General features: G+C 36.2%; 1 protein-coding gene across 1 annotated transcript in view; it reads right to left on the reverse strand.

The window, feature by feature from the left end:
- Pex7 (peroxisomal biogenesis factor 7) overlaps window positions 1-22827 on the reverse strand; it is a 49235-nt gene extending 26408 nt beyond the window's left edge. The window contains exons 1-4 of the mRNA XM_081759883.1: window positions 22685-22827; window positions 10689-10820; window positions 5302-5477; window positions 4159-4272 (exon numbers count right to left, since the gene is read on the reverse strand). Coding sequence (XP_081616009.1) covers window positions 4159-4272; window positions 5302-5477; window positions 10689-10794 — 396 coding nt within the window. The 5' untranslated portion in view covers window positions 10795-10820; window positions 22685-22827. The remainder of the gene's footprint in view (window positions 1-4158; window positions 4273-5301; window positions 5478-10688; window positions 10821-22684) is intronic.
- Between the last annotated feature and the right edge of the window lie 1040 nt (window positions 22828-23867).

Genomic DNA, 23867 nt, shown 5'->3' on the forward strand with positions numbered 1-23867 from the left:
GTTAACCCATCCCAAGTCACCTTCCTTTTAACCATAATTATGTTATTTTAACCTTATTATTGTAATTACATGTAACACGTAGAAACATACACTCGATATCCATACACGAAGAATACAACACAAGGAAGAACACACGTAGGTCCAAACAATAAGAAGAACACACATTCTATTCACTTCCACTTAATACGAATGCAGCAGTAGCAAATGCAGCACATTTTAAGTCACAAAAAAAAAAAAAAAAAAAAAAAGAAAAAAAAAGAAAGAAAGGAAGATGCAAATTATACGTTAATAAGTTTATACGCAATAAGTTATAGTATTCCATGCATCTTCATATTGGCGCCGAATTTTGAAAAATAGTCCAGCGCTATTAAAGGACTATAGCATGCAGAGACCTTCTAGAACTTCCACCGATGGACCTAGCCCTATCCAATGGGAAGAGGATAGGAGCAGAAGATTTAATTGCCGAGTGTTCATTCAGTCGGAAGAGAATGAACGAAGAGGATGGCCTATGGACTGGACATTGTGCTGGAACATGGTGTAGATTGTGAATAGTGGACAATTTGGACAGTGTAACGTGTGCAGATAGTAAAAGTATAAACAATGTGTTATAAATGAACAGTGAAGTGTTGTTATTCGAACTGGAAAATATATTTATATTTATTTTAATATTCATTTTTCTTTTTATGTTCAATTAATTGCAAAGGTGAAAGTGTTTCTAAAAGTTGAAATTAATTCATTGCTTGAAGTGTTTTCTCATTTTATTCACATTATTTGCAATATTTTAGTGTATGTGTTAAATATTCAATTTCTTTAAGTATTGAGTGAATTTACATTTGAACTAATAGGTTACAATGAATACATATCCATACATTTATTCATATTTATGGACTGAATAGACATTTTATTTTAGTGAGTGCAGTGTTAACCAAGCATTAATGTGAACTATAACCCAAGTGAAGAGTGCTTCAAAAACTTACAGTGTGTCCTCGTCATACGCAGACACAAACTATAAGTGTTGCCAGGGTTCTTAGGATAAACGTATCTCATCAGAACTTTACCTATCAGCTGTTCGGGTGCCATTTGTCATAAACTCGTTTATTCATTATTTTGGCTGTATGCAGCTCAAGCAATTTAATTCTCTTTTTAATTTAAAAGGACTAGCATATACTAGCAGACGACGTTTCTATGTGTGAGTGTGTGTGTGTTCTCACTCATCGGACGCATGTGGGCGGAGTGACCTTGATCAACACTTCTTCAGCCAATCACAGCTCTGTCCTCTCTTACGTCATTTAACGCGTGAAACCCACGCGAACAGCGAGAGCTGAAGAGATTTAGCGGGAGACACTTACTTGGCGCAAACAAGATGGACATATAACAGCACATTCTACCCTGCTGCAACAAGACACTGCGTAATAATGTTCTGCACTTAACCGAATCGAATTATTTTTCACATTTTAAGACACATCCATTATTATTATTCTCTTAATCGTTATTTCCTTGTTTGAGGCTATGTAAGTATCAATATAATTAAAATTTTCGAATCGATTGACGAGTATTTTCTGCGATTGTGCATGTCATCTCCTACGCCTCGTGGCTGTATATTGAGTACATGGTGCAAAATTTACTTTTAATTATGTGTGTAATTCATTAATTTTCCGAAAATATGATGCTGAATCTTTTGTGTCTCTAAAAGTTGTACGTAGAATTTTGCTTATGTGTAGCTGGCGTTGAAAGGAGCTTTCTTCGGATAACTTGTTTCATCGTCAACGCTCGAGCAAACGTCCTATTTACGACTATCAAATATAATGCTTGCTCTATCTGGATCGCCATCCTATGGAGTAAACATTATAATACACATACTAATAATAGTATCTTAAAATATAATCAAGTCATCTTTTTCTTTTATAACACCCGGTCTTATCTATGAGCATACAAAATGCTGACAACAAAAACTATTTTATTCTTTCTTCAAACAAAACTACACATTCTTTTAGTTAGAGAAAATTAATCCTGAAGCTGATCCGTTTGCATCTGAACAAATAGAAGTTGTTGATTACTTAAAAATATTTTACTCTGCCACCATCGATCATAGCTACGTAATGGCCACAGATATGGATAATGTACGACATCACAGTTCCCACTGCAGAAGACTTCTTTGCGACTGTGACAGGAGAATATTATCTCACTACTGCTTCCAGGCTTTTCAGTGCTCATTTATCGTGCGAACCCAACACGATTACACGCTTCATTTAAGAAATCTTAAAGAACAGCAATCCATAGGGCTTTTAGCGGGAATATACATGAACGGAATAGCATGCATACCAGTTGTAAGTGGTGTGCATTGGTAGAAGGCCAGCGATATTTTGACGATGTAATTTAAACTTCGTCCTTAGTGCAGTTCCACACAATGGGTGACATCACCATCGAATGTTGATATTTCATCTGTGTAAATTGAGGATATAATATGTTCTTGGGAACCTTCAGCATTGAATTTTCTAGTTACCATATGGTTAGCGTACGAGCCTTCCCTGTGGCAGACTCGAGTTCGATTTCCGTTGGGAAATCATATGGTTCGGATACCACGTTAAGCTATAGATCCACACCTCTTATAGGCTCGTTGCTGAACGGTGCGCTACATTCTAAATCAACCAACTAACAAGCAACACTGATTTTTGACTTTTTTTCAACTTTATGAATCTTGAGCTTCACTCGTAGCAAAACTCAATAATAACCACAAAACCTTTTGAGAAACCTGAAACTTTTCAGCCGCTTAGGTAGTTTTATGCTTCGTCCATTACAACAAATTTCTATTGCTGACAATTTGCAGCCTTCATCTGTGATATATTGTACGATTCACTGTTGATTCGGACACATACAAACGTTTGACCATAATATGTGGTGATAATGGATTCTCACAGGCCACAATATTTCTGATCCCTAGCATACGTCTTGTGAGTTGCACTGCCTCTCCCTTTGGATGTGATTTTTTGATCTTCCAGGACCCTTATAACAATAAGGACATTCCTGACTTAAAAAATGTGTTCCTGACCTATGATGTGTATTGTGGACAGGGTTGTGAAAACTCCATATTCTTTCTTTAAAAACACCCAGAGAGTTTTACTGGGTAAAATTGGATTTTATTGGGCAATATTGCGTTTTATTATATTCTATAAGTATATTTAAAACAAATATTCCTACTTAAAATACCATTTAAACATTCATGTTCTGTTATACACATGACACTGTGGAATTCCCTTGTGGGGCCGCAGTGATTCACCTCTGGCGCGGGATCCTAGTTCGATCCCAGCTCCCGCCAAATGCACTTGGTAGTGGAAAAACATCATGCGCATGGGTTTTCCTGTTTCCTTCCAGATTCGTCATGACATCATTATCATCTATCTTATAGTCACAGTCTCCCTTAGCCCCGGTGCATAGTCATGAGATATTGAACTAACTTAAAAATAACAAACAAGAAAGAAAGAAAGAAAAAACCGCAGCGCAAGAAATCCGTGTTTCGTGCAACACACTTTGCACCACTGAGACTCGCTTATATTTTGATTTCTAAAAAGTAGGAAGTGCTCAATTTTCTAGAATAACAAAGAGGTGGATAATTTTATGTAACACACAATAAGAATAAAATCCCCTCTTACATTCAGGATTCATATCGCTGAGCCAGCCATCCTGACTGAAGATTTCTTTAGATCCCTTGATCACAGCAGGCAAATACTGGGACAGTACCTCAAGTTCAGGAGCAACAGGCTTTACTGAATGGATATTTTTTTTTTTCAAAAGAAATAAAAATCTTTCTTTTATTAGTATTAAGCCAATACCACACTCTGAAATCGAACCGTATATGCATATGAAGTTAATATGTGTATAAACTTGAACACTCCTCTTTCGAACTTCAGGAAACTTTAGGAGTTTCACTGGAATACGATTAGTCGTTTCCAAGCTACAACACTGAAATCGGATGAAGACTTTAGACTCCCTATATTGCAAATCTTCATTAAAAAATTGGTTTCATGCCCGTAAATATTCTCTTGCTCGATTACTTCATTGGACACAAAGCAATTCTAGTATTTTATTTGTAAGAAACAAGAAAAAAATCACAAAACAATATTACCAAATATATTTTATCTGAGAATATATATTGCTTACTACTTTCACACTGCAATCCCACGACGCAGACAGTATCAACTGTTCTTGCCGCGTCTGACTCCAATCAACAGAATAGACTTCTTTAGAATGTTCTCGAAAAACTTGCGGTGGCATCTGAAAGAAACGATTTCACATATTATAATGAACTACAGAAACCATCTTGCACATTTTCTTTCACCAAATGACATTACAGTATCAATGCATTTTATCACATTTATGGGAACGCAAACCATAATATGTCCAGGTTTATTTAATGTTAGTTATGGACCACTAAATTTGCAGTTCTGTGCATTCAATGATTTTAGTCATTGGCGCGTCAGAGGATGAGAGTAGTAAGGGCTTTCGAAATCATTTCGCTCTAATAAATACATTGGCACTTAAAGTTAGTCGTATCATTTACTTACAACTATTGTAGTTTTAAGACAATTCCTTTCAATAAGAGTCTCAAAAGCAAGACGACCAACAAAATTAAGTAATTATTCTCAAGCTACGTGACAGGTCTTACATACAGTAGTCCAATTATTTACGGGAAGAAATCCAGAGTATAATTATAAATATACGTAAGTTCTGCAATTCTACGGCTTCAGAATCAAAGTTCATGTCAACAGAAAGAAAATAACTCGCTGCAGATCTATTAAAGACATATCTGATATTTAACGGCGCTAAGGACCTACGCCATATATAATAATATATAAACCTAATGATATTTAACAAATAAAATTTCAGATATAATCTATACCTAAATAAAATTTCACATTGTCACAAAGTATTTTATGAATTCAACAAAAAAAAGTTTCGAAAAAGTTATATTTTTTCTTTTCGCAAGTGCTTGTGGTGGGGAGAATAAGCCGACCAAGATTCATTACTGAATGTTAATAAATAAAAACTCAGTAAAATTATCAAATCTGGCCAGGACCAAACGACATTTGGCATAAATAAGGCCAGGACTTAAAGTGTTAAACGAATTATGGCCTTTACGAAACTTATACACGAATTAATTTCAAGAAGTTGCAAAAGACGCAGAACAAGGTATTCTATCTGACACCCGCTGTTTAATTTTGGTCTCTGAATATAAGTTGAATTCTAAATTTCCATTTGTCAAATACATAAAAAAGATTAAACAAAGAAAAAAATAAAAATTACCTCTGGAAGACTGGTATTCCATAATTGCAAGCTTCCATCACCACTAGCAGTAACCACAATATCAGCATTGTTTTCACTCCACACTACATCAAAGAGACCATCTTTCCACTGGAAAGACGTAAGTTCAGTAATGGTTCCTACTTCAGTAACTTCGAGGATAAATAATGTTCCACCTCCTAAAAAGAAAGAAAAAAAAATACAATTTACTTTGAGTATTTCCATTTCACTTAAGATGTTCAGAAGTAAATAAAATATTAAGTATATATAAGTTACTTAACTTCCACTTTTCACCAGTCACTTTCACTCAAATACAAAAATGCACTACTCACTGATCTTAGAAGAATTACTGTAGAAGCAAACTTCCTAAAATATACTTTCATACAGCACATCCATTTTTATTTATTATATTGGTTGTCCATAAATCCTCGTTACTATCACAAAATACTGTGCAAGAACCGAACTGACAGAACGCTGAGTTTTCTTTCTTATGTTTCGTTTCTTTACACCACTTAAGCAGTGAGTTGCTGTGAGATAAGACTTTGTATATAGGAGTAATGAGAAAGATTAACAACTTCGTGGGCAATAATCCTAAAATCATTTCTTTCAATGTATAAATTTGTTATCAGTTTTTAGTGTATTGTAGTTTAAAACACATTAATCTGAGTAAGTGTGAATAGAAATTCATATCAGCAAGTTTGTTGTTTCGCAAAAACTGGTAAGAGAGGAAACTGCTTAAAGTTTATTCAAGGAACGTTCAGTACCTCATGTAAACAAATACACGTGGTGATTGTTTCATTTTATTGGTTAAAGAGCCTTGGAACATCCATGCGGCAGAAGAAAATAGTCCATTGTTAAGTAAGCTGTTTTTAATGCTTTTGTTGCTTATAAGGCTCATTATCAGAAATGCAATTTCCTTACAGTTAAATAACAGAAACAACATTGTATGTAAGAACTAAATTGAATTAATGCAATAAAAGAGAATACGCATGCGTAGAAGGTGGCTTTGACCCATCTGACGCGCGAATCACAGTTTACAATATGGCTGCGTGCGGGAAGTATGTAAAACACGGACAGGCCGTGCTTCTCGAAAGAAGCGCTGACCGATAGCCAATCTTTCGATGACTGGCGGAGTAATACCATTCTGCAATGTTTACTTCTGGATCAGAAGGTTCGTTGAATGGACTTTAAAACAATCTACAAACTTTTATTCCACTACATTCGGTTTATAGGATGAATGAGACAATGCTATATACCATATTATGTAGCAGTAAAACTTCTTTTGAGATGTCAGGCGGTCTGATACAGATTGCAGGATTATGTTTTGCCGAACGTTTGAAGTAAACGCATCCCAGCGTACCAATGCTTAATAATGAATTACCTAAGATTTTCGGTTTACAAGCCACTCCTTGTAAGTTTCTCAAGTTCCCAAGAGGACTTTTTGCTTCCATTAATTTGAACACTTCCTAACGCCATAACTAACTAATTAGAACTTTTTTCCACCATCATTCTGGTTGGTCACTAACTTAATTTAGCTCTCAGTTCGCCTTCAGTTAAGTTCTCCCTTCATTCACGGAAGTACTAAACCCAAAATTTTATTCTATAAATTTGGTACTGAGAAAGTCAATCATCTTCACCTCACTTCAATTATTATTATTATTATTATTATTTTTATTTATTTATTTATTTTTTTTTTTAAGGAAGAAGAGGCTTACATAGCTTCTTGAGACTCGCTTAACATCTGACTCTCCTTTCACTGTAAGCTTCTATATCCCCCCCCCCCCAAAAAAAAAAGAAAGAAAAGTCAACTTTTGCTTCTAAACAAGACGAAGAAAGAAAAACAAACGAAATTCTGCTGCGCAGAAATGTTGACTGTAACTAAGAAGCAATTTATAATTAATATAAATGATATACAAACTAGTGTCCAAATCTTAAGAAAAAAAAGGGGGGGACAGTGTGCGCGCGAAAGTCAAAGAGCTGTAGGTGAATTGTGGTAGTGTTACTCATAACATGGCCCGCAGATCTGAGGGTCATTCCATGTCTAATCATCCACTCATCGACCATCGGATATATATATATATTTTCACCAAAGGTTACCTCATTAATGACATGCTAAGAAAAATCATCAGATTTTTCATCTGCTGCCACCTTGGATTTACATTGCTTTTCCTCCATTAACACGTGCGAAAATAAAGGTTTCCAGTAACAGAGATTTTACCCTCAATTTCAAAGAAAAGTTGGTACCCTTACTCACACAAGCGGTTGTACTAAAACAAAGAAAACTTAAACAAATCTTTTCCCGGTTAAATTCTGAACTGTGTGCACAAATAATACTGGGAGACTGAAATCGTACGTGATTGTTTAACAAAATTATGTTTTAGATGTTGGCAACATGGTCTGAGTAATTACGATGACTGGTGTCACTTATCCTTTTTTTCTCCCGTGTTATGTCTATGACTACAGTCATACAAGGGCAATTGTTCCACTATCGTACAGTTAACTTCAAAACCCAAGAATTTTAAGTAAAGTTAAGTTCAGTTACTTCTATGTCAATATTCGAGATGAGACCAAGACTTTCAAGACTGTGAGCTTAATCTTGTCTCAATTTATAAAAGTTCGAGACGAAGACAAGCAATCCCTAAAGCGTAGTAGCATCGAGCTTCCCCCACGAAACAATATGATATTAGTGTATCTGCAGCAACTTGTGACTTGTGTATTAGAGCTTTAGGTGCTTATCACGCCAATTTCCATTTTTCTTTTTCAAAATACAAGAACGAGACATAAGTCCTTCAACATTTTCACAACCTAAACAGCAGGCGCGCCTACACCCACCGTGAATACAAGGTCAAACTAGTCCAAAAGGTACTATGCCAATTAGACTATTTAACGGGGATGCCACCCTCCATCATTATCTTCAGTCAGTTTGTAGGAGTGACAATGAATAGTCCACAACGCCTGATAGCTCAACTATTACAATATGATTTCGAACTCGGGCATAATAATGCAGCAGCAACCCAGACATTTGTCATGTGAAGGGGGAAGATGCAATGAACCGCAGCACAGTAACTCACTGGTTCCAGAAAATTAGTGTATGTCGTAAAAGTGGCTACGATGAGCCACGGTCTGGCTGCCCCACGGTGACAGATTCTGAATTCATCGACATGCCACTGAGGGAAATCCATCCACCAGCACATGACAACTGTCAGACCAATTCGGTATGTCCCAGTCCCTGTAGTGCATCTCTATCACGAACTCGGGAAAACCATCAAGAGCTTCCGTATTGTGTCATTGAGTTGACCCCAGCTTTGGCCCAGACGAGACTAGATGTGTGGCGACAACTGCTGTAAAATCCGCATCATGTGCGTTTTCTGAAACAGATTTTCGCATGTAACGAAAAGTGGGTGTTTCTTCCGAAATTCGTATGTGCGAAAACAGTAGTTGAGCAAGGACCAACTGCCAAAACCGGTCGTCAAACAGAGCCGTTTTGACCATAAGTTCATGCTGTGTTTCTGATAAACTACAAGGGAGTAATTCACTTCGAGTTAGTTCCTAAGGTCGTACCATCAATGTCGACCTTTACTTCGAACAGCTGGAACAGATATACGCTGCTCTACAATAGAAATGTATCGCATTGTTGAATCGAAAACGTACCCTGCTGCAACAGGGAAATCACACTCGGCTCGAAAAATGCTATAAAAGATGCAGGAACTTGACGGCACCGAACTGATGCCACACCTGGAATATAGTCCTCATCTTGCCCCCTTCGAAATACTACCTGTTTCGGTCCATGGCACATTTCCTGAAATCACGATGTTTCACCAATCGGCAGCAGGTAGAAACAAGAGTGCCTGATTTCTTCGCCTCTAAGGAAGACGTGGTATCAACGTGCAATTGAGCCAGTAACAGGAAGGTGGCTGCACACGTTCTAACACGAGGGGCTACACTTTTAATGTTAATCTGATCTCATTGTGCTATAATAAATAGAGGTATGTTGTGTACCACAATATTGCAAGACTCACCATTGTTCAGAAATGAAAGAAAAATATTACATTTGTGTGAGTTTCTAGAGAACACAAATTACTACTTAGTAAAGTAAATCAATGTCTCTCGGTTAATTTACTCTCTACACTAATAACAATATAATCGAACTGAAGACATATTCTTTCAGAATGAAGACATGCCGCCAAGAAACCCTTAAGTTTCGTCTTATGTTGTCCCGTTTCTTACAGATTGCTACAGTTGCCAATTATTTTGTAATTTGTATTTAACAACTATCTTCCGACATGGTCATTATAATAGACTGATTCCAAATTATTTGACGTGGCACTTTATTAATAGAGATTTTGGACTGAGATGTCTAATATCGCCATGTTACTCGTATGGAAAAAATAAATGGAGTTTTTGATTTTTTTAAAAAATACCAAGAAATAGGCAGAGAATCATGTATAGATAGATGTCATGATAGGACAGATTGCAATCAATATCAAATATGTTGCCTTTATGATAAACAAAATACACTTAAAGAGTTTTTGTTTCTGCAGCGATAATCCTTCGAGACCCTTAAATCATATAATGATCATCACCACAGGTATTCTGCCATTATTGGTAGGTCACTGCCACAAAGGAGCTTCCATGCATCAAGCTCTTCAGCTAAACCTTCGACTTCACGTACGATCTTTGTATTTTAATACGGTCCACCAACTGTAACCTCTTTCGCAATCTTTCTCTTTTCCCAGTCACCACACCTTCTAGCACGTCCGTCATGATTTGAATCACATTAATTCCAAATAATTACAATATATTTAAAAAAAAAAAAAAATCAACACCTATTTATACATATACATTATTTATTAGTTGAAAGCTTTATTGCCTTGTGTAAAAATAAGTTTCACTTCCAATCGAAGGTTTTTACAATGTACACTAATAATAATAATAATAATTTAAAAAAAAATCTTTCATGGAATACGAAATGCATTCAAGGGTCTAGGCTCCTCAACGAAAATGAAATGAAATCTTTGAGTTTTACGTCCCACGGTTATGCCGGGGAGGCTAAAGGAGACGGTGATAATGAGAGATGAGTGAAATGGTGGAATGAAGAAAGTGGGAGGAAACGGGAGTACCCCGAGAAAACCCACGAGCACGGTGTTTGTCCACCACAAAGTTCACTTGGCGGGGGCTGGGATCGAACCCGGGACCCCAAGCACCAGAGGTGAACGCTCTACCACTGAGTCATTTTTCACACACAGAACTATTCAATCTACTGGTTTAACTTATTCGTAAGACTGTTTCTTTTTGATGCAGAAGACAATTCCCAAATCTTTGTCTTTCTATTAATTTCTATTAAAATTGTTATTTTTATCACTAAGTAAATAATTATTTTACTTACATACCAGCAATTCCAAAATACTGTGATGATGCACACGCCAGTCTCTGAGGATGAAACGGTGAAAATCGCACTGCATAGCCATGACGATTACGAGTTACAAATGTTGGCATGTTTTTTAATATTCATCTGAAACATCCTGGGAAAACAAATAAATAAATAATAAGAAAAATCTTTAGTTAAAGTTCTCTTTCATTTGACACATACTATACATTGACACTTACTTATTTTGTGTTCATGAAAATCATATAATACCATTTAAGATATTAAAATTACTATATCCTCGAAGTGTAAGAATATAATCATTCCCGGTATATACCCTAGCCTGAAGGTAAGTATAGACACCTGAAAAATAAGTCTGTGGACTCTGCGAGCAGATCAGTACTGCGAAATACGTCGAGATCTTGCAAGATGGATTGTTATCCTTATTTAAAGGTACGCGAAATGTTGGGGGACTCCAACAATTCATGGATGTCGGAGCACCATGTCATAGGGTAAGCTGCTGGAAGAGGCTAAAAGAAGTTCGCACTCTGCCGTAGCTCGGAATTGAATCTATAAAGTATTTGGCATTTCCTACATCTAAAATTGCACAAACAGTCACACAGGCACGCAAAGAAATACCGCAGCAATTACCTGAGACACTCTGAGGCGAATGGTATCACCGGTTACATAATGCAATCGATGAATTAACTGGTTACCATGTCACGTAGGTTGAAACTTGACTTGTTATCAAAAGGGGCTCCATCAAACACTCATTGTATCATCAGGAATGATTCTTTCTTACACGTACGTGTATGGAAACCAAGTGTAGCCATCCAATTGCCCTAAATAATATTAAATTTTGCTAATTTTCCCCAATAACTTCCTTTCAGACAGAACTACCACATGCTACACATCACTGGAAAAGCCATTTCATTACCATGGCCTATTTCTCACCTCTGTAGACAGGATGAGCAATAAATATCACAAGGTCAAAAATGTCTCAAAACCTGTGGCTCTTAAACCGTTCAGAATAGGACAAATTGTCATATGAAATTTTCTGCTTAGAATCCTCTATACGATGTCAAATGTAATGCAAAGCTAGTAGCACCTAACATAAGTTAGTACGTGTATTTAGCAGTTGTTTCCCCTTATGTCGCAAATGCATCTATTCCTACGAACACACCCCATAAGACAACATTCAGCTTTGCCCTCCCCTGAACCGGGATAGAAGCAAAAGTAACTTCTAGTGAATATCTACCACAGGTTAGTGTATGTTTTCTAGCACTAGTCTTTTTCATAGCATATGATTCTCAATTCTGAAAAGTAAAATTACCGGTACCTCCTCATAATACTGAAAACAGATGAAGAATAATTGTATTTAAAATCCTGACATACATAGCTGATTCGGACAATATGTCACACAAGGATCCAAATGGATAATACATAAACAAGAAGGAAACCGTGGATTAGTTTTCACCAACATATTTCTGGTCCGTCTCATCAGTAAACCAGTGATTGTCACAAAAATGCCGGTCAGTTGGCAATCCTAGTTTGCACACATATTATAAACTGTATACAGTTAGTGAGCAGGAACCAAGCAAATAAGGGTATCGAAAGCACTATGGGATATTATGTCAAAAAAAAAAAAAAAGTTTGTGGTGGTGCTCAGGAACCTTAAGAGCAGATATGAAATATGGGGTCCATTTTTTTAATGTATAGATAAAATGTGTTAAGCCACAAAAGATAAATAATATTTAAGAAACTTACGTGCAGGTCAAGGTTAGGCACATCATTCGAAATAACTGTTGAAAAATTATAATTCTTTCACTAATTTCCTTCCCATTGTTCTCCAAAAGATTTGCGCTGGATGACGACAAAACTCCATTTAATACTGATGAAGTATAACAGGACTACCACAGTTGATTGTTAAAAAATTACAATTCTTTCAGGATTTGCGTATAAATACAGCGTTTGGACATGCCATAAAAACTACAGTTTACAAAAAACAAACTAACCTCTACTAGGTAGCCACTAAAAAGACTAATTGAGTCAGGGTAGGAAGATGGACGGTCGTACATCAGTGCGGGGGGTGCGTCCGCAGGGATCAGGAGCAAGTCAGGTGGATATGCGTGTATGCAAGAGTAGTGAAAACACATAAGTTTCGCAATGATACCAGTTCCTATAGCACTTGCTATGGTTTCACACTAATAATAACGCTACACTTGTAAACACAAAATACAACCTTCGTACACTGTAGAATTACTCTGCCAGCGGAAAATAGTAGCTACCTGATATAGTCATTTTCCATAAAACACTTGTAATGTTTTTTCACCAGAGTCTTACACTTGTAAACACAAAATACAGCTGTATTACTACTTAATTATGCCGCCTGTAATCACTTTTTCTTATAAACACATCCATTCACGGAGAGTATTGGGATTGAGTATAGCCCGCTCCCCCCAGTGATTTTTAGCGAATCATAGTGATTCTAACGATTCATATTAGTTCATAATGAATCGGAATCGCATGTTATAAAGATATAAGATGTAAATCTTGTGGTAAGAAAGCTTTAGTATAGGTAGTAGTAGTAGCGGTAGTAGTAATAGTAGTAGCAGTAGTAGTGGTATTGGTGGTATTTAGTAGCAATAGTAGTAGTACTAGTAGTAGGAACGGGTTAGAAGCCCCGCAGGGGTTGGTTGGGTTCTGTTCTCTAAAGAAGAAGAAGTAGTAGTAGTAGTAGTACTATTGTTGTTGTTGTTGTTGTTGTTGTTGTTGTTGTTGTAGTAGTAGTAGTAGTAGTAGTAGTAGTAGTAGTAGTAGTAGTAGTAGTAGTAGTAGTAGTAGTAGTAGTAGTAGTAGTAGTAGTAGTAGTAGTAGTAGTAGTAGTAGTAGTAGTAGTAGTAGTAGTAGTAGTAGTAGTAGTAGTAGTAGTAGTAGTAGTAGTAGTAGTAGTAGTAGTAGTAGTAGTAGTAGTAGTAGTAGTAGTAGTAGTAGTAGTAGTAGTAGTAGTAGTAGTAGTAGTAGTAGTAGTAGTAGTAGTAGTAGTAGTAGTAGTAGTAGGGGTGGTGGTGGTGGTGGTAGTGGTGACGACTCTTCCAGTTCCGGTGACAAAGAACTGGGGGGAGCGGGCTATACACAAGCCGAGTATTGAATTTAACCTGTAAAATTTTCAAAATCCGGTATGCCAAAACTTGACTAGCATCAGAACTTAATGTAATATGTGACAAACCTTTAACTCAAATAATAACGTAGAAACAGCACTAAAAAGTTAACTGTATTACTATCATATTGTACTATGTAGATAACACATACAACATAAGCATTTAGTAATATTAGTAACAGAAGTATAAATTTATATATGCTTCACGATAACAAAAATTTCTTTATAAGATATTTAACTTATCAAGGTACTTGTTCTAAATGAAACGATATTAAAGTATTTGTTCGAACCTGAACAAACGGTGAATACGTACGGAGTGACAGTGACTATGGCCAACTGGCACTGTATAATAATGCATCGTGTTTTTGGGGCTCCACCACAATAAACTTTTTGCATTCGTGCTTTTTAGTGGATACCTAGCACAAGTTGGTTTGGGTTCTGTGCCAGGTTGCCACTAAGGAGCACATACTGCAACAAGTTCACAGCAGTGCAGCCGTAAAGGGGTGATATGTTGGGCCGCAAAGTCAAGTTTATTGCAATTTTCTTCAGTTCAAGAAAATCTACTTAAAAACTTCCAAAAATGTATTCAAAACTTGGACTGAAATGCTAAACTTAATTTGATCATAATTAGTTTCTTCAATTGTGCTTCACAGTACACGCCCAGTTTCAGAATTTGCTTAAAAACAATGCGATTATGCTTCCTGCGTTTTGATAGTACATACACGCGTTAAGTACAAACAAATAAAATGTGTTTCTCCACGTATTAGTTAATTACAAATCAAAAATGTTTCATTAATAAGGATTTCTCAATATTACATTTGGACAACTACACACACTGAAACGAAAGAGGTAAATCAAAAGGAAACAAAATTTTCGAATCTTTAAGTTTATTATCCCGGTTATGCTCGTTCGGCTAAGGGAGACGGATGATTAAGACAATGAATAATGATGGAATGATAATGTGAGAGGAAGCGTAAGTACCCCGAGAAAACCCACGAATTTGTCCATTACAAATTTCCTCGGCCGGAGATCGAACCAGGGGTCTATACACCAGAGGTAAGCGCTGTAGGACTGAGCCACCGTGTACCTGGAAACAACTCTTTTATGATAATTACAAATGCACAATTCAGACTTTGTGTGTGTGTGTTTTCTGTAATACCATAATTTGAATTAAAGACAATACAAACGCTCTTTGCTTAAAACAGAAAATTACTAAAGATCTATTTTCTCAACAGTATATGGGTAATTATACACACACAACCGAAAAACATTTGCATTAAAAAAACATTGGGAAACTCCCGAATTCTTCTTGCGTACCTACTGGAATACTTGGCGCAGGCCTATAGTACAATTATCGCATGTGACAAAGAGCCTTTAATCGTAAAATATATTGTAAGAAAGCAATTTGTCAACTGAAAATAAGATTTTTTTAAAATCTAATATTTCAGTTTATTTCAAAAACGTTTCTTTCCAGTTAACCTTTTTACGCTCTCGCATTTTTTGAGGAAAATGTTGACTTTCAATTAAGTAGCTACTGCATCAGTACTATTCATCCAAGTATCATGACTAATACAACAATCTCTGCAGAATAAAATAAAATTTCAAATGGTCTCATGTGCATGTGCATGATCCACGAAAGAAGGGAAATGTACCTCCAAAAATTCTCTATTTTGAAACTTGGCGTTCTTTCGTGGTGGCCTCAATTACAGATACCTTAACATAACCTACTCTGAAAAACACTATGGTCTGTATGCAATGTGTGTGCCAGGCTTTATCACAATATCTAGAATTTAGGGGGGAATATTAACCAATTTTGTTTACCAATACCAAAATTTCATATATAAATAGGGAAAATGTAGGATATATATATATATATATATATATATATATAAAATAGAAGTTTCCTATACAGTACTGTATATCTGAGTATTATGATTAATACGTCAGTCTCTTCAGGATAAATCAAGCTTTCGAACAGTACCATGCAAATATAATCACAATGTACGGTTTAAAAAAAAAAAAAAAAAAAAAAAAAAAAAAAAAGAGAGAGAGAGAGAGAGAGAGATTTGGGATAATTTTATTTCTAGAAATTTTGCTGTTCCTCTACAGGTATCCCAATATAATCTACCTTGAAAAACACTATAGTATATAAGCAATGCGTATGTCGTTACGTTGCAATATCTAGAATAGTTAAGAGGGAAAGAATATTTCTCAATCCTGTTTGATAATACAAATAAGATAGTACCGGACCTTTGAAACCAGTAACAACATTCTGATCCTTCTAATATACCACACATTACAATATACCACTATTACCATTTTGTAATGTAAATGCAATAAAAATAAATTGCAGCTAAAACAGCATTCAGTTTCCTTGTTTGGTTCAGAACTAAAAAGGGTTGGCTGGTTTAAACCAGCTGGTAAAAAAGTTTAAACCAAAAGACGAAAAATGTTCGTACAAGTGTGTGTTCGGAAAATCTTGATGAGCACACATTTGTGCGTTATCACGTTTCACTCCCGTATATTATTCGTATTATATTCAGACCTAAATTCCCCATTCATTACTCAGAGATTATACTACAAGAGCAACTTTTTTGTTTTTATAAGTTTATGAATGTTTCTTCTGTGATTTTATTTTAATAGTTTGTTATTATTGTTATGCATTTGCGATCAAAGAAAAATTCTAAATATTGTTTCGTTTTAATAATGTTAACTATTGATATAATACATCGAAATGTCATAGTTATTTTTTTGGGGGGAAGGGGTCATACAAACCCCACGAGAGGCATTTATTGAAATCAGAAGTATCTATTTATGTACAAACTAGCAGCGTTCACCCCGCTTCGCTGCGGTCACCCCGGAACGCAATAAACTTTGTTACTTAGATAATTTTTACTTTTTCGCTTTCAAGTGATATGATAAAAACCATAGAAGATTGCACTAATGTTAACATTATATCGCCTGTCATTTATGTTAACCCGCCCCGCTTCGCTGCGGTCACCCCAACCCGCCCCGCTTCGCTGCGGTCATCCCGGAACGCAATAAACTTTGTTACTTACAAGGAACCCTAGGTATCTATCAGAGCCCGATCTTCATGAAATTTTGTATATAGATAGAGTACCTCGGGAAACACTCACAGCCAAAATTGTAGCTGCAGAGTCCAAGAGGTTTGGACACTAGGGCTCGAGAAAGATCAAAAGTGGAACGTCAGTACATTAAGGACATGGTGAGAAAATGCACTTTTTTCTTTAAAACTGGTAATTGTAACGACACGAAATGAGCATACATGGATACGAGTTGGTAGATTTGATATGTTAAAAGCGATAAAAAGAATATCCGCCATCTTGAAAGAGGCCATGTTGAAACTGATGCGATTGGTGTAAATGGGAAGAGAGTCATGCGATGCATCAATTTGAACATAAATATACACAAAAACCAGTTGTTGAAGTATGTTGTGGGATTACATTATTTGTGTGCTTCTGGCAGAGTGATTTAGGTACAAGATGAGCAAAGTGTATCTCATGACACTCGAGCAGATGCAGGTTAGGATGCGCTATGAGTAGGATGAGTGCAACTAGAAAAACGGAGCAAAATATAATTTTAGCAGTACATGATTAGTGTCAGAGTCAATATATAATTGGTGTGGATGTGCTGATACAACGGGTTCTTCATAATAATGCCAGGGTTAGCATTAATTTGTAACTATTTATTATATTGCCATTAATTCGAACAGAAATCAGAACGTCTATCAGTTCACTCATAGCGCTCCGTATTCTTCATCTGCTCCAGTGTCATGAGATACAGTTTGCTCATCTTGTCCATAGACGACTCACAGCACAGGAAGCACAGGAATAACGTAATCCCACAACATACATCACCAACAGGTTTTTGTGTATATTTATGTTCAAATTGATGCATCGCATGACCCTCTTCCCATTTACACCAATCGCACCAGTTTCAACATGGCCTCTTTCAAGATGGCGGATATTCTTTTTATCGCTTTTAACATATCAAATCTACCAACTCGTATCCATGTATGCTCATTTCGTGTCGTTACAATTACCAGTTTTAAAGAAAAAAGTGCATTTTCTCACCATGTCCTTAATGTACTGACGTTCCACTTTTGATCTTTCTCGAGCCCTAGTGTCCAAACCTCTTGGACTCTGCAGCTACAATTTTGGCTGTGAGTGTTTCCCGAGGTACTCTATCTATATACAAAATTTCATGAAGATCGGGCTCTGATAGATACCTAGGGTTCCTTGTTAGATAATTTTTACTTTTTCGCTTTCAAGTGATTTATAGCGCCTGTCAGTTATGTTAACCCGCCGAGTCACAGGGTCATGCGGGTTGCATATAAATACGTTTATTTTTATACCTATGATGAACTAATAACAAAGGATTTGTACGTATGGACACCTGAATGGTCAATTATCTCAAGACACTGGTAATTGAAAATTAAAGTGATATGATAAAAACCATCTAGGGTCCACATCCTAACAACCCCCCAAAAATGAAAGAAATCGGTTCAGCCGTATTAGCGTGATGAGCGGACAAAGGATTTTTTGTACGTATTGACACCTGATTGGTCAATTATCTCAAGACACTGGTAATTGAAAATTAAAGTGATATGATAAAAACCATCTAGGGTCCAAATCCTAACAACCCCCCAAAAATGAAAGAAATCGGTTCAGCCGTATTAGCGTGATGAGCGGACAAAGGATTTTGTGCGTTCTCTTTTATATATATAGATGGGTCAAAACAGACTTAAATAATTCGTATCTTTATTCACTTTTCGTACTGATACGCCAATTTAGTCGTTGTATTTCTTTAACTTGGACTAATAAAAGTCGTAGTGAACTAACTTGGACTAAATTAGTTCTTCTGTACTCTGCAGTATTTTGAAATTGTCCATATGTAAATCTGTGTAATGGTTTCACTTGTTCAACTATTTATCTTTTTGTCCTTCTGAAATGACTCTTGACAATTATATTAACAAGTATGTAAAGATCAGTACAACATATTTTTATCAGGAGTCCTTCGGGAGTGAGTTGGCAGACGTATCGCATTTGTGGCCAATTAGTCCCGGTTTCGAGTTGAAATGGAGGACAATTTCTCTTGGATGTAAGCCGAGAAGCGGTTTGGATTCCACTTTAAGCTTATGTGACCCCTTCCAGCATAACCTGGTTGTTGTATAACAACACCAAGGCGAAACAAAAGTAATTTCTGTCTATATGTGATATAAATACATAGAGCAAATTATTTAAAAAAAAAAAAAAAAACCTGGTTTAAACAAAAAAACGGGGTTTTTGTTTTTTTCAAAAACCACTGTTTTTGCCAACCCTGGAACTAAATCATATGAAATTTTCTGGCTGTCAATAGGGAAATACTGAGAGAGGAAATGGGACAATGCTATAATGACCATTATGTAAAATAAGCGCCCGAACTGTAGACCTAAAGTACCCACAAACTAGGGTTTGCAAAAACCAAGGTTTTTATTGAAAAAACAAAAAAAAAGTTTTTTTTGTTTAAACCCGGATTTTTTTTGTTTAAATAATTTATTCTATGTATTTATATCAGATATGAACAGAAATTAGTTTGTTTTGCCTTGGTCTTATTATGCAACAACAAGGTTATGCTGGAAGGGGCCACATAATCTTAAAGCGGAATCCAAACCGATTCTCGACTTACATCCAAGAGAAATTGTCCATTTCGACACGAAACCTGGACTAATTGGTCAGAAATGCGATTGCAGATTCACTCACGAAGGATTCCAGACAAAAATACGTTGTACTGATCTTTACATAGGCCTACTTGTTACTATAATTGTCAAGAGTCATTTCAAAAGGACAAAAAGATAAACAGTTACACAAGTAAAAACATTATACCAGAATTATATATAAATCGGGAAACTCCCGCCTTAGCCATTGGCAAAATCCTATTATTACTTTAAATATACTTGTATGTAAAGTTTTAAGGTCAACGTATCATAATCACTACGCTAAAACTGAGGTATTAAATTACAAATTTGGTATGTAGATATCATTCAATAAAATTAAACTCAAATCCAAGTTGATGTTGGAAGCTACGTAGGCAATTGATAAATTTTGCCAATTTCTATCAATATATTTAAGCAACGTTGGCTTCTTTATAGAACAACAGGCATTCATTAAAGTAGAAATATATAATTTGGTTTCATTTCGTATGTTTAGGCTTAACATCCTTATGAAATACCAAGGTTATCACGGAGAACACTTTCGCTTAAAGGGACACCTTGAATCGCTACTTGCTTTACACTTGAAAGATGGGTTGGGTTCGACCGAGAATTGAACACGGGACCCCTTGACTAAAAGGTGAAAAGTAGATAAACATAATGCGGATGGTTTGTTATGTGGAAATGTCACCACGAAGTTCACACAATTTAAAGCATTTTTCGTTCTTTTTTTGGTTTAAACCAGTTTTTTTTTTTTTTAACAGCTGGTTTAAACCAGCCAACCCTGCCACAAACAATACTGACATTCTTCTTTTTTTTTTTTTAATTCCATCTGTGCCTTCTGACTTGTGGTACTATCCTAGTATTTGCCTAGAAGGTTTTGAGAAAAAAAAAAAAAAAAAAACTTCAATCAGGATGGCTGGCCCATGAATCGTGAAAGTAATATGAGATTTTATCCCTACTCCATATCATACAGAATTACCTGTTTATTACTCTAAAATCTGTCTATTATTCCTTTCTAGAAATCGAAACAAGCCAGTGCCAAGTAGAAAAGTGTTTCCAACGAAACTCGGATGGGTGTTCATGAATTCCCTTTGTGCGACACGGGAATCTTATAGTCTCATTCCAAACGTGTGCAACAGAGCATGCTTAAGTGGTTATATTAAGTACAAATACAACTTAAAATTTGCGTACAAAATTTCATAAAACCCAACTTGACCAATACAACCCACTGTGCCATTTTTTTAAAGGGTCCTTTACAACCCTGCGCAAAGTTGGTCTAAGAGTATTGAACCTAACCTGCCTTATCCTAAGCTAACATACACCTTAAAATGCTGAATCTATTCTCCGGCACAAAAGCCAACCATGGTTTTCATTGCATATCAGTCTGCCGGCATATTACCAATCTCTACGTAGTTACTTGGGCACGCGTTAGGAAAATATTCTAGAATATATTTGGGCATTTCTTAAGTAAAATGATTAGGGTTAAGTGCGGGAGAGTTGGTTGAAAGATATCATAAGCCTTAACATCTTGAACCTTCTCTGCGGCACAAAGGTCAATAATTTTGTAGTATCATTCTTATTCTCTATCTGCACGTAACTTTAACCTTGCCAAGTTAGTTACCAAAGGGGCTTTTAAGTTCCGTTACGCCCCGCCGCAATAACTGAAAATTTGCAAAATTTACTGCGAATAATTGATGAATGTGGTGGTTGTATTGCGATAGAATAAGAAAAGAGTAGAAATTAGAATTTATGAATATTGGTGACATGAAGGCGGATCCATTTTGCTTTGGCGGAAGGTTGCTCTATTATGGAGTATATTGAGAAAATGGCGAATATATGTCCAGACTGTGATTTGGCAGTGCACTATTTAGTTCTGTGCAGTTCAATATCAAGAATGAGGAAAATCTGCTGAATTTCTGTGAAAGACCAGATTAATGAACATAAAGACGCAATGTTGAAAGTGTAGAAAGATGTTAAGATATGGAAAAAATATAGGTTTCCAAATGTAATGCAAGAATCAATGTTGTGAAATGTTACTGGAAAATCAGCAACAAAAAGAACATTTTCGAGCGTTTCCGACTGTCAGTGTAAAAGGTAAAAAATGAAATCTTTAGTTTTACGTCCCATGATTATGCCGGTTAGGCTAAAAGAGACGGTGATGATGAGAAATGAATGAAATGGTGGAATGAAGAAAGTGGGAGGAAACGGGACAACCCCGAGAAAACCCACGAGCACGGTGTTTGTCCACCACAGTCTACACGACGCGAGCTGGGATCGAATCAGGGGCCCCAAGCACCGGAGGTGAACCTCCTCAGTGTAAAAGGTGTTGAACTTTACTTCATAAGAAAGTGTCATGTGAAGAAGGTGTATAAAGTGATAATAGAAGTGACAAAAAGCTGTGTCATATGCAAGGCATGTTTCTTTATGCCATATGAAGTCCTTCTCCACTAGTCTCGATTATGCGTATAACCACCGTCGCTGACGCGCCTATTCCCTACATACGCACTATCATGGGCCTCCTGTCGCTTTTTCCTTGACTCGGTTAGATGCACTCCTGCTTTCAAGCGGCTACGGCCAATGTTCCGTTAACGGGGTCCAGTAGTTTCTTCCATACGAAATTTGCCCGTAACCACCTAGCACAAATTGGTTGGTGTTTTAAAGCTAATTCTTGTTTTAAACAGCCTTTCTAAAGTCAATCTAAACCCAGTAATCCAACACCTATCTTACGATACATTTTCTAACGCACTAAGAGTACGCTTCGCATTAAAATAGTACTTTATAATGTGTGTCGCTCTGAAAGAGGATAGTACCGTGAACCAAACATTTTCCAAATGATTTACAGAACGAGCTCCAATGCTATATGAAGTTGACTCTCTATTATTAATGTGCAACTGCTCCGATTGACTACCAATTTTATTTTGACTTTTTTATATCAGTGGACTTTAATTATTTAGGAGTTATCCCAGTCTCTGCAGTCAGGAAGTCTATTCGTCAGATTTAAGTGATTTAATTATGCAATTGATGAAACATGATAATAGTACAACTGTTACGTCTCAAATTGTAATAGAAAATTTTCGTCTCGTATAAATTTAAAAATGCCAAGGAAATCATAATAATATCATAGTTCGTTAACCCTGACCATACTTACTGTCAAAAATACTGGGTTACTCTTTATCGCGTTTTGCGTTTTCTTATGTACCACAAACTCATCACTTTGTTTTGAAAACTCATTCCGAAAGCAGTGATGCTAGGTCCTAAAGTTAAAATTTCCCTCATGAATGCTCAAAAATTCCCGTTTTAGGATAAAATTTCCCTAATTTTAATTCACTATATACATATCATTGTTTAAGAGGACCATTAGTGCTATCTATAGATTATTATACTGTGCTCATATCTCCACAACTTATACTTGTGCTTTTGATCTTCTATTAGTACTTCAATGTTATCTTGTATAATGACATCCTCAAGACAGGTCCCGGAACGCTTGTGAAAAAAAGAAAAAAATTGTCACTTTATGAGTGTGATTCTGAAAAGAACGCCACCGTCTTTCGTCATATTGCCGCAGTACTTAGTAACAAAATTTGTTGAAAAGTTAAATTTCCCTACATTTTATTTCATATACGTAAAATCTCTCTTTTTCCCCTCCTTAAAAAAAATTCTTTACATCTCCCTACGCCACGGGAAATTTCCCTCAAACTATAGTGCGTCCAGTAAGAGAACGTCTCTGACAGCTCGCAGTGACATTGCCACTACTCGCGTGTCAAGTTTTTTTTTTCGGTGCAACTGTAGTGGCAATTTAATTAATGGTATAAGTTAGAGTGATTGTGGTTGGTAACACTGGTATCAAAGTAGGGGCTGCGATGTCCCACCGCATGTGGTAAGAAACGTCAGAGACCATCTCTTGTTGGCCGTGCTATAGCATCACCGTCCGAAAGTCATCCCAGCAGCGCTGCCAACTCACTCCCTGCCAATTATTGTGCGCGATGATCACATTTATAGTATTTTGTAGGAAATTATGATACGCTCCAAAAACCGAGCGTGACATACAGTAATTATTACCCCCACCGAGCACTTTTAGCTTTATTTTCTTTTTGTGACAATAAAATGAGCTTTCTTTGTTTTACGTATTAGTATAGTCCCTAATCATACAACCTGTGTGTGTATAGTCCCTGTGAAGGATATATATTACATTACATGATCTCATTCTTATATGATGGATTATACCACATCCACATTGTGCAGCAAATTATAATAAAAGTAATTAAAAGACCATTGCATCAGGGTTTTTTTTTTTTTTTTTTTAGCATGCTGCATTATGAGGAAAGTAAAGA

Source organism: Thermobia domestica, chromosome 5 (assembly GCF_964235325.1).
Source record: "Thermobia domestica chromosome 5, izTheDome1.hap1.1, whole genome shotgun sequence".
Taxonomy (NCBI): Eukaryota; Metazoa; Arthropoda; class Insecta; order Zygentoma; family Lepismatidae; genus Thermobia; species Thermobia domestica.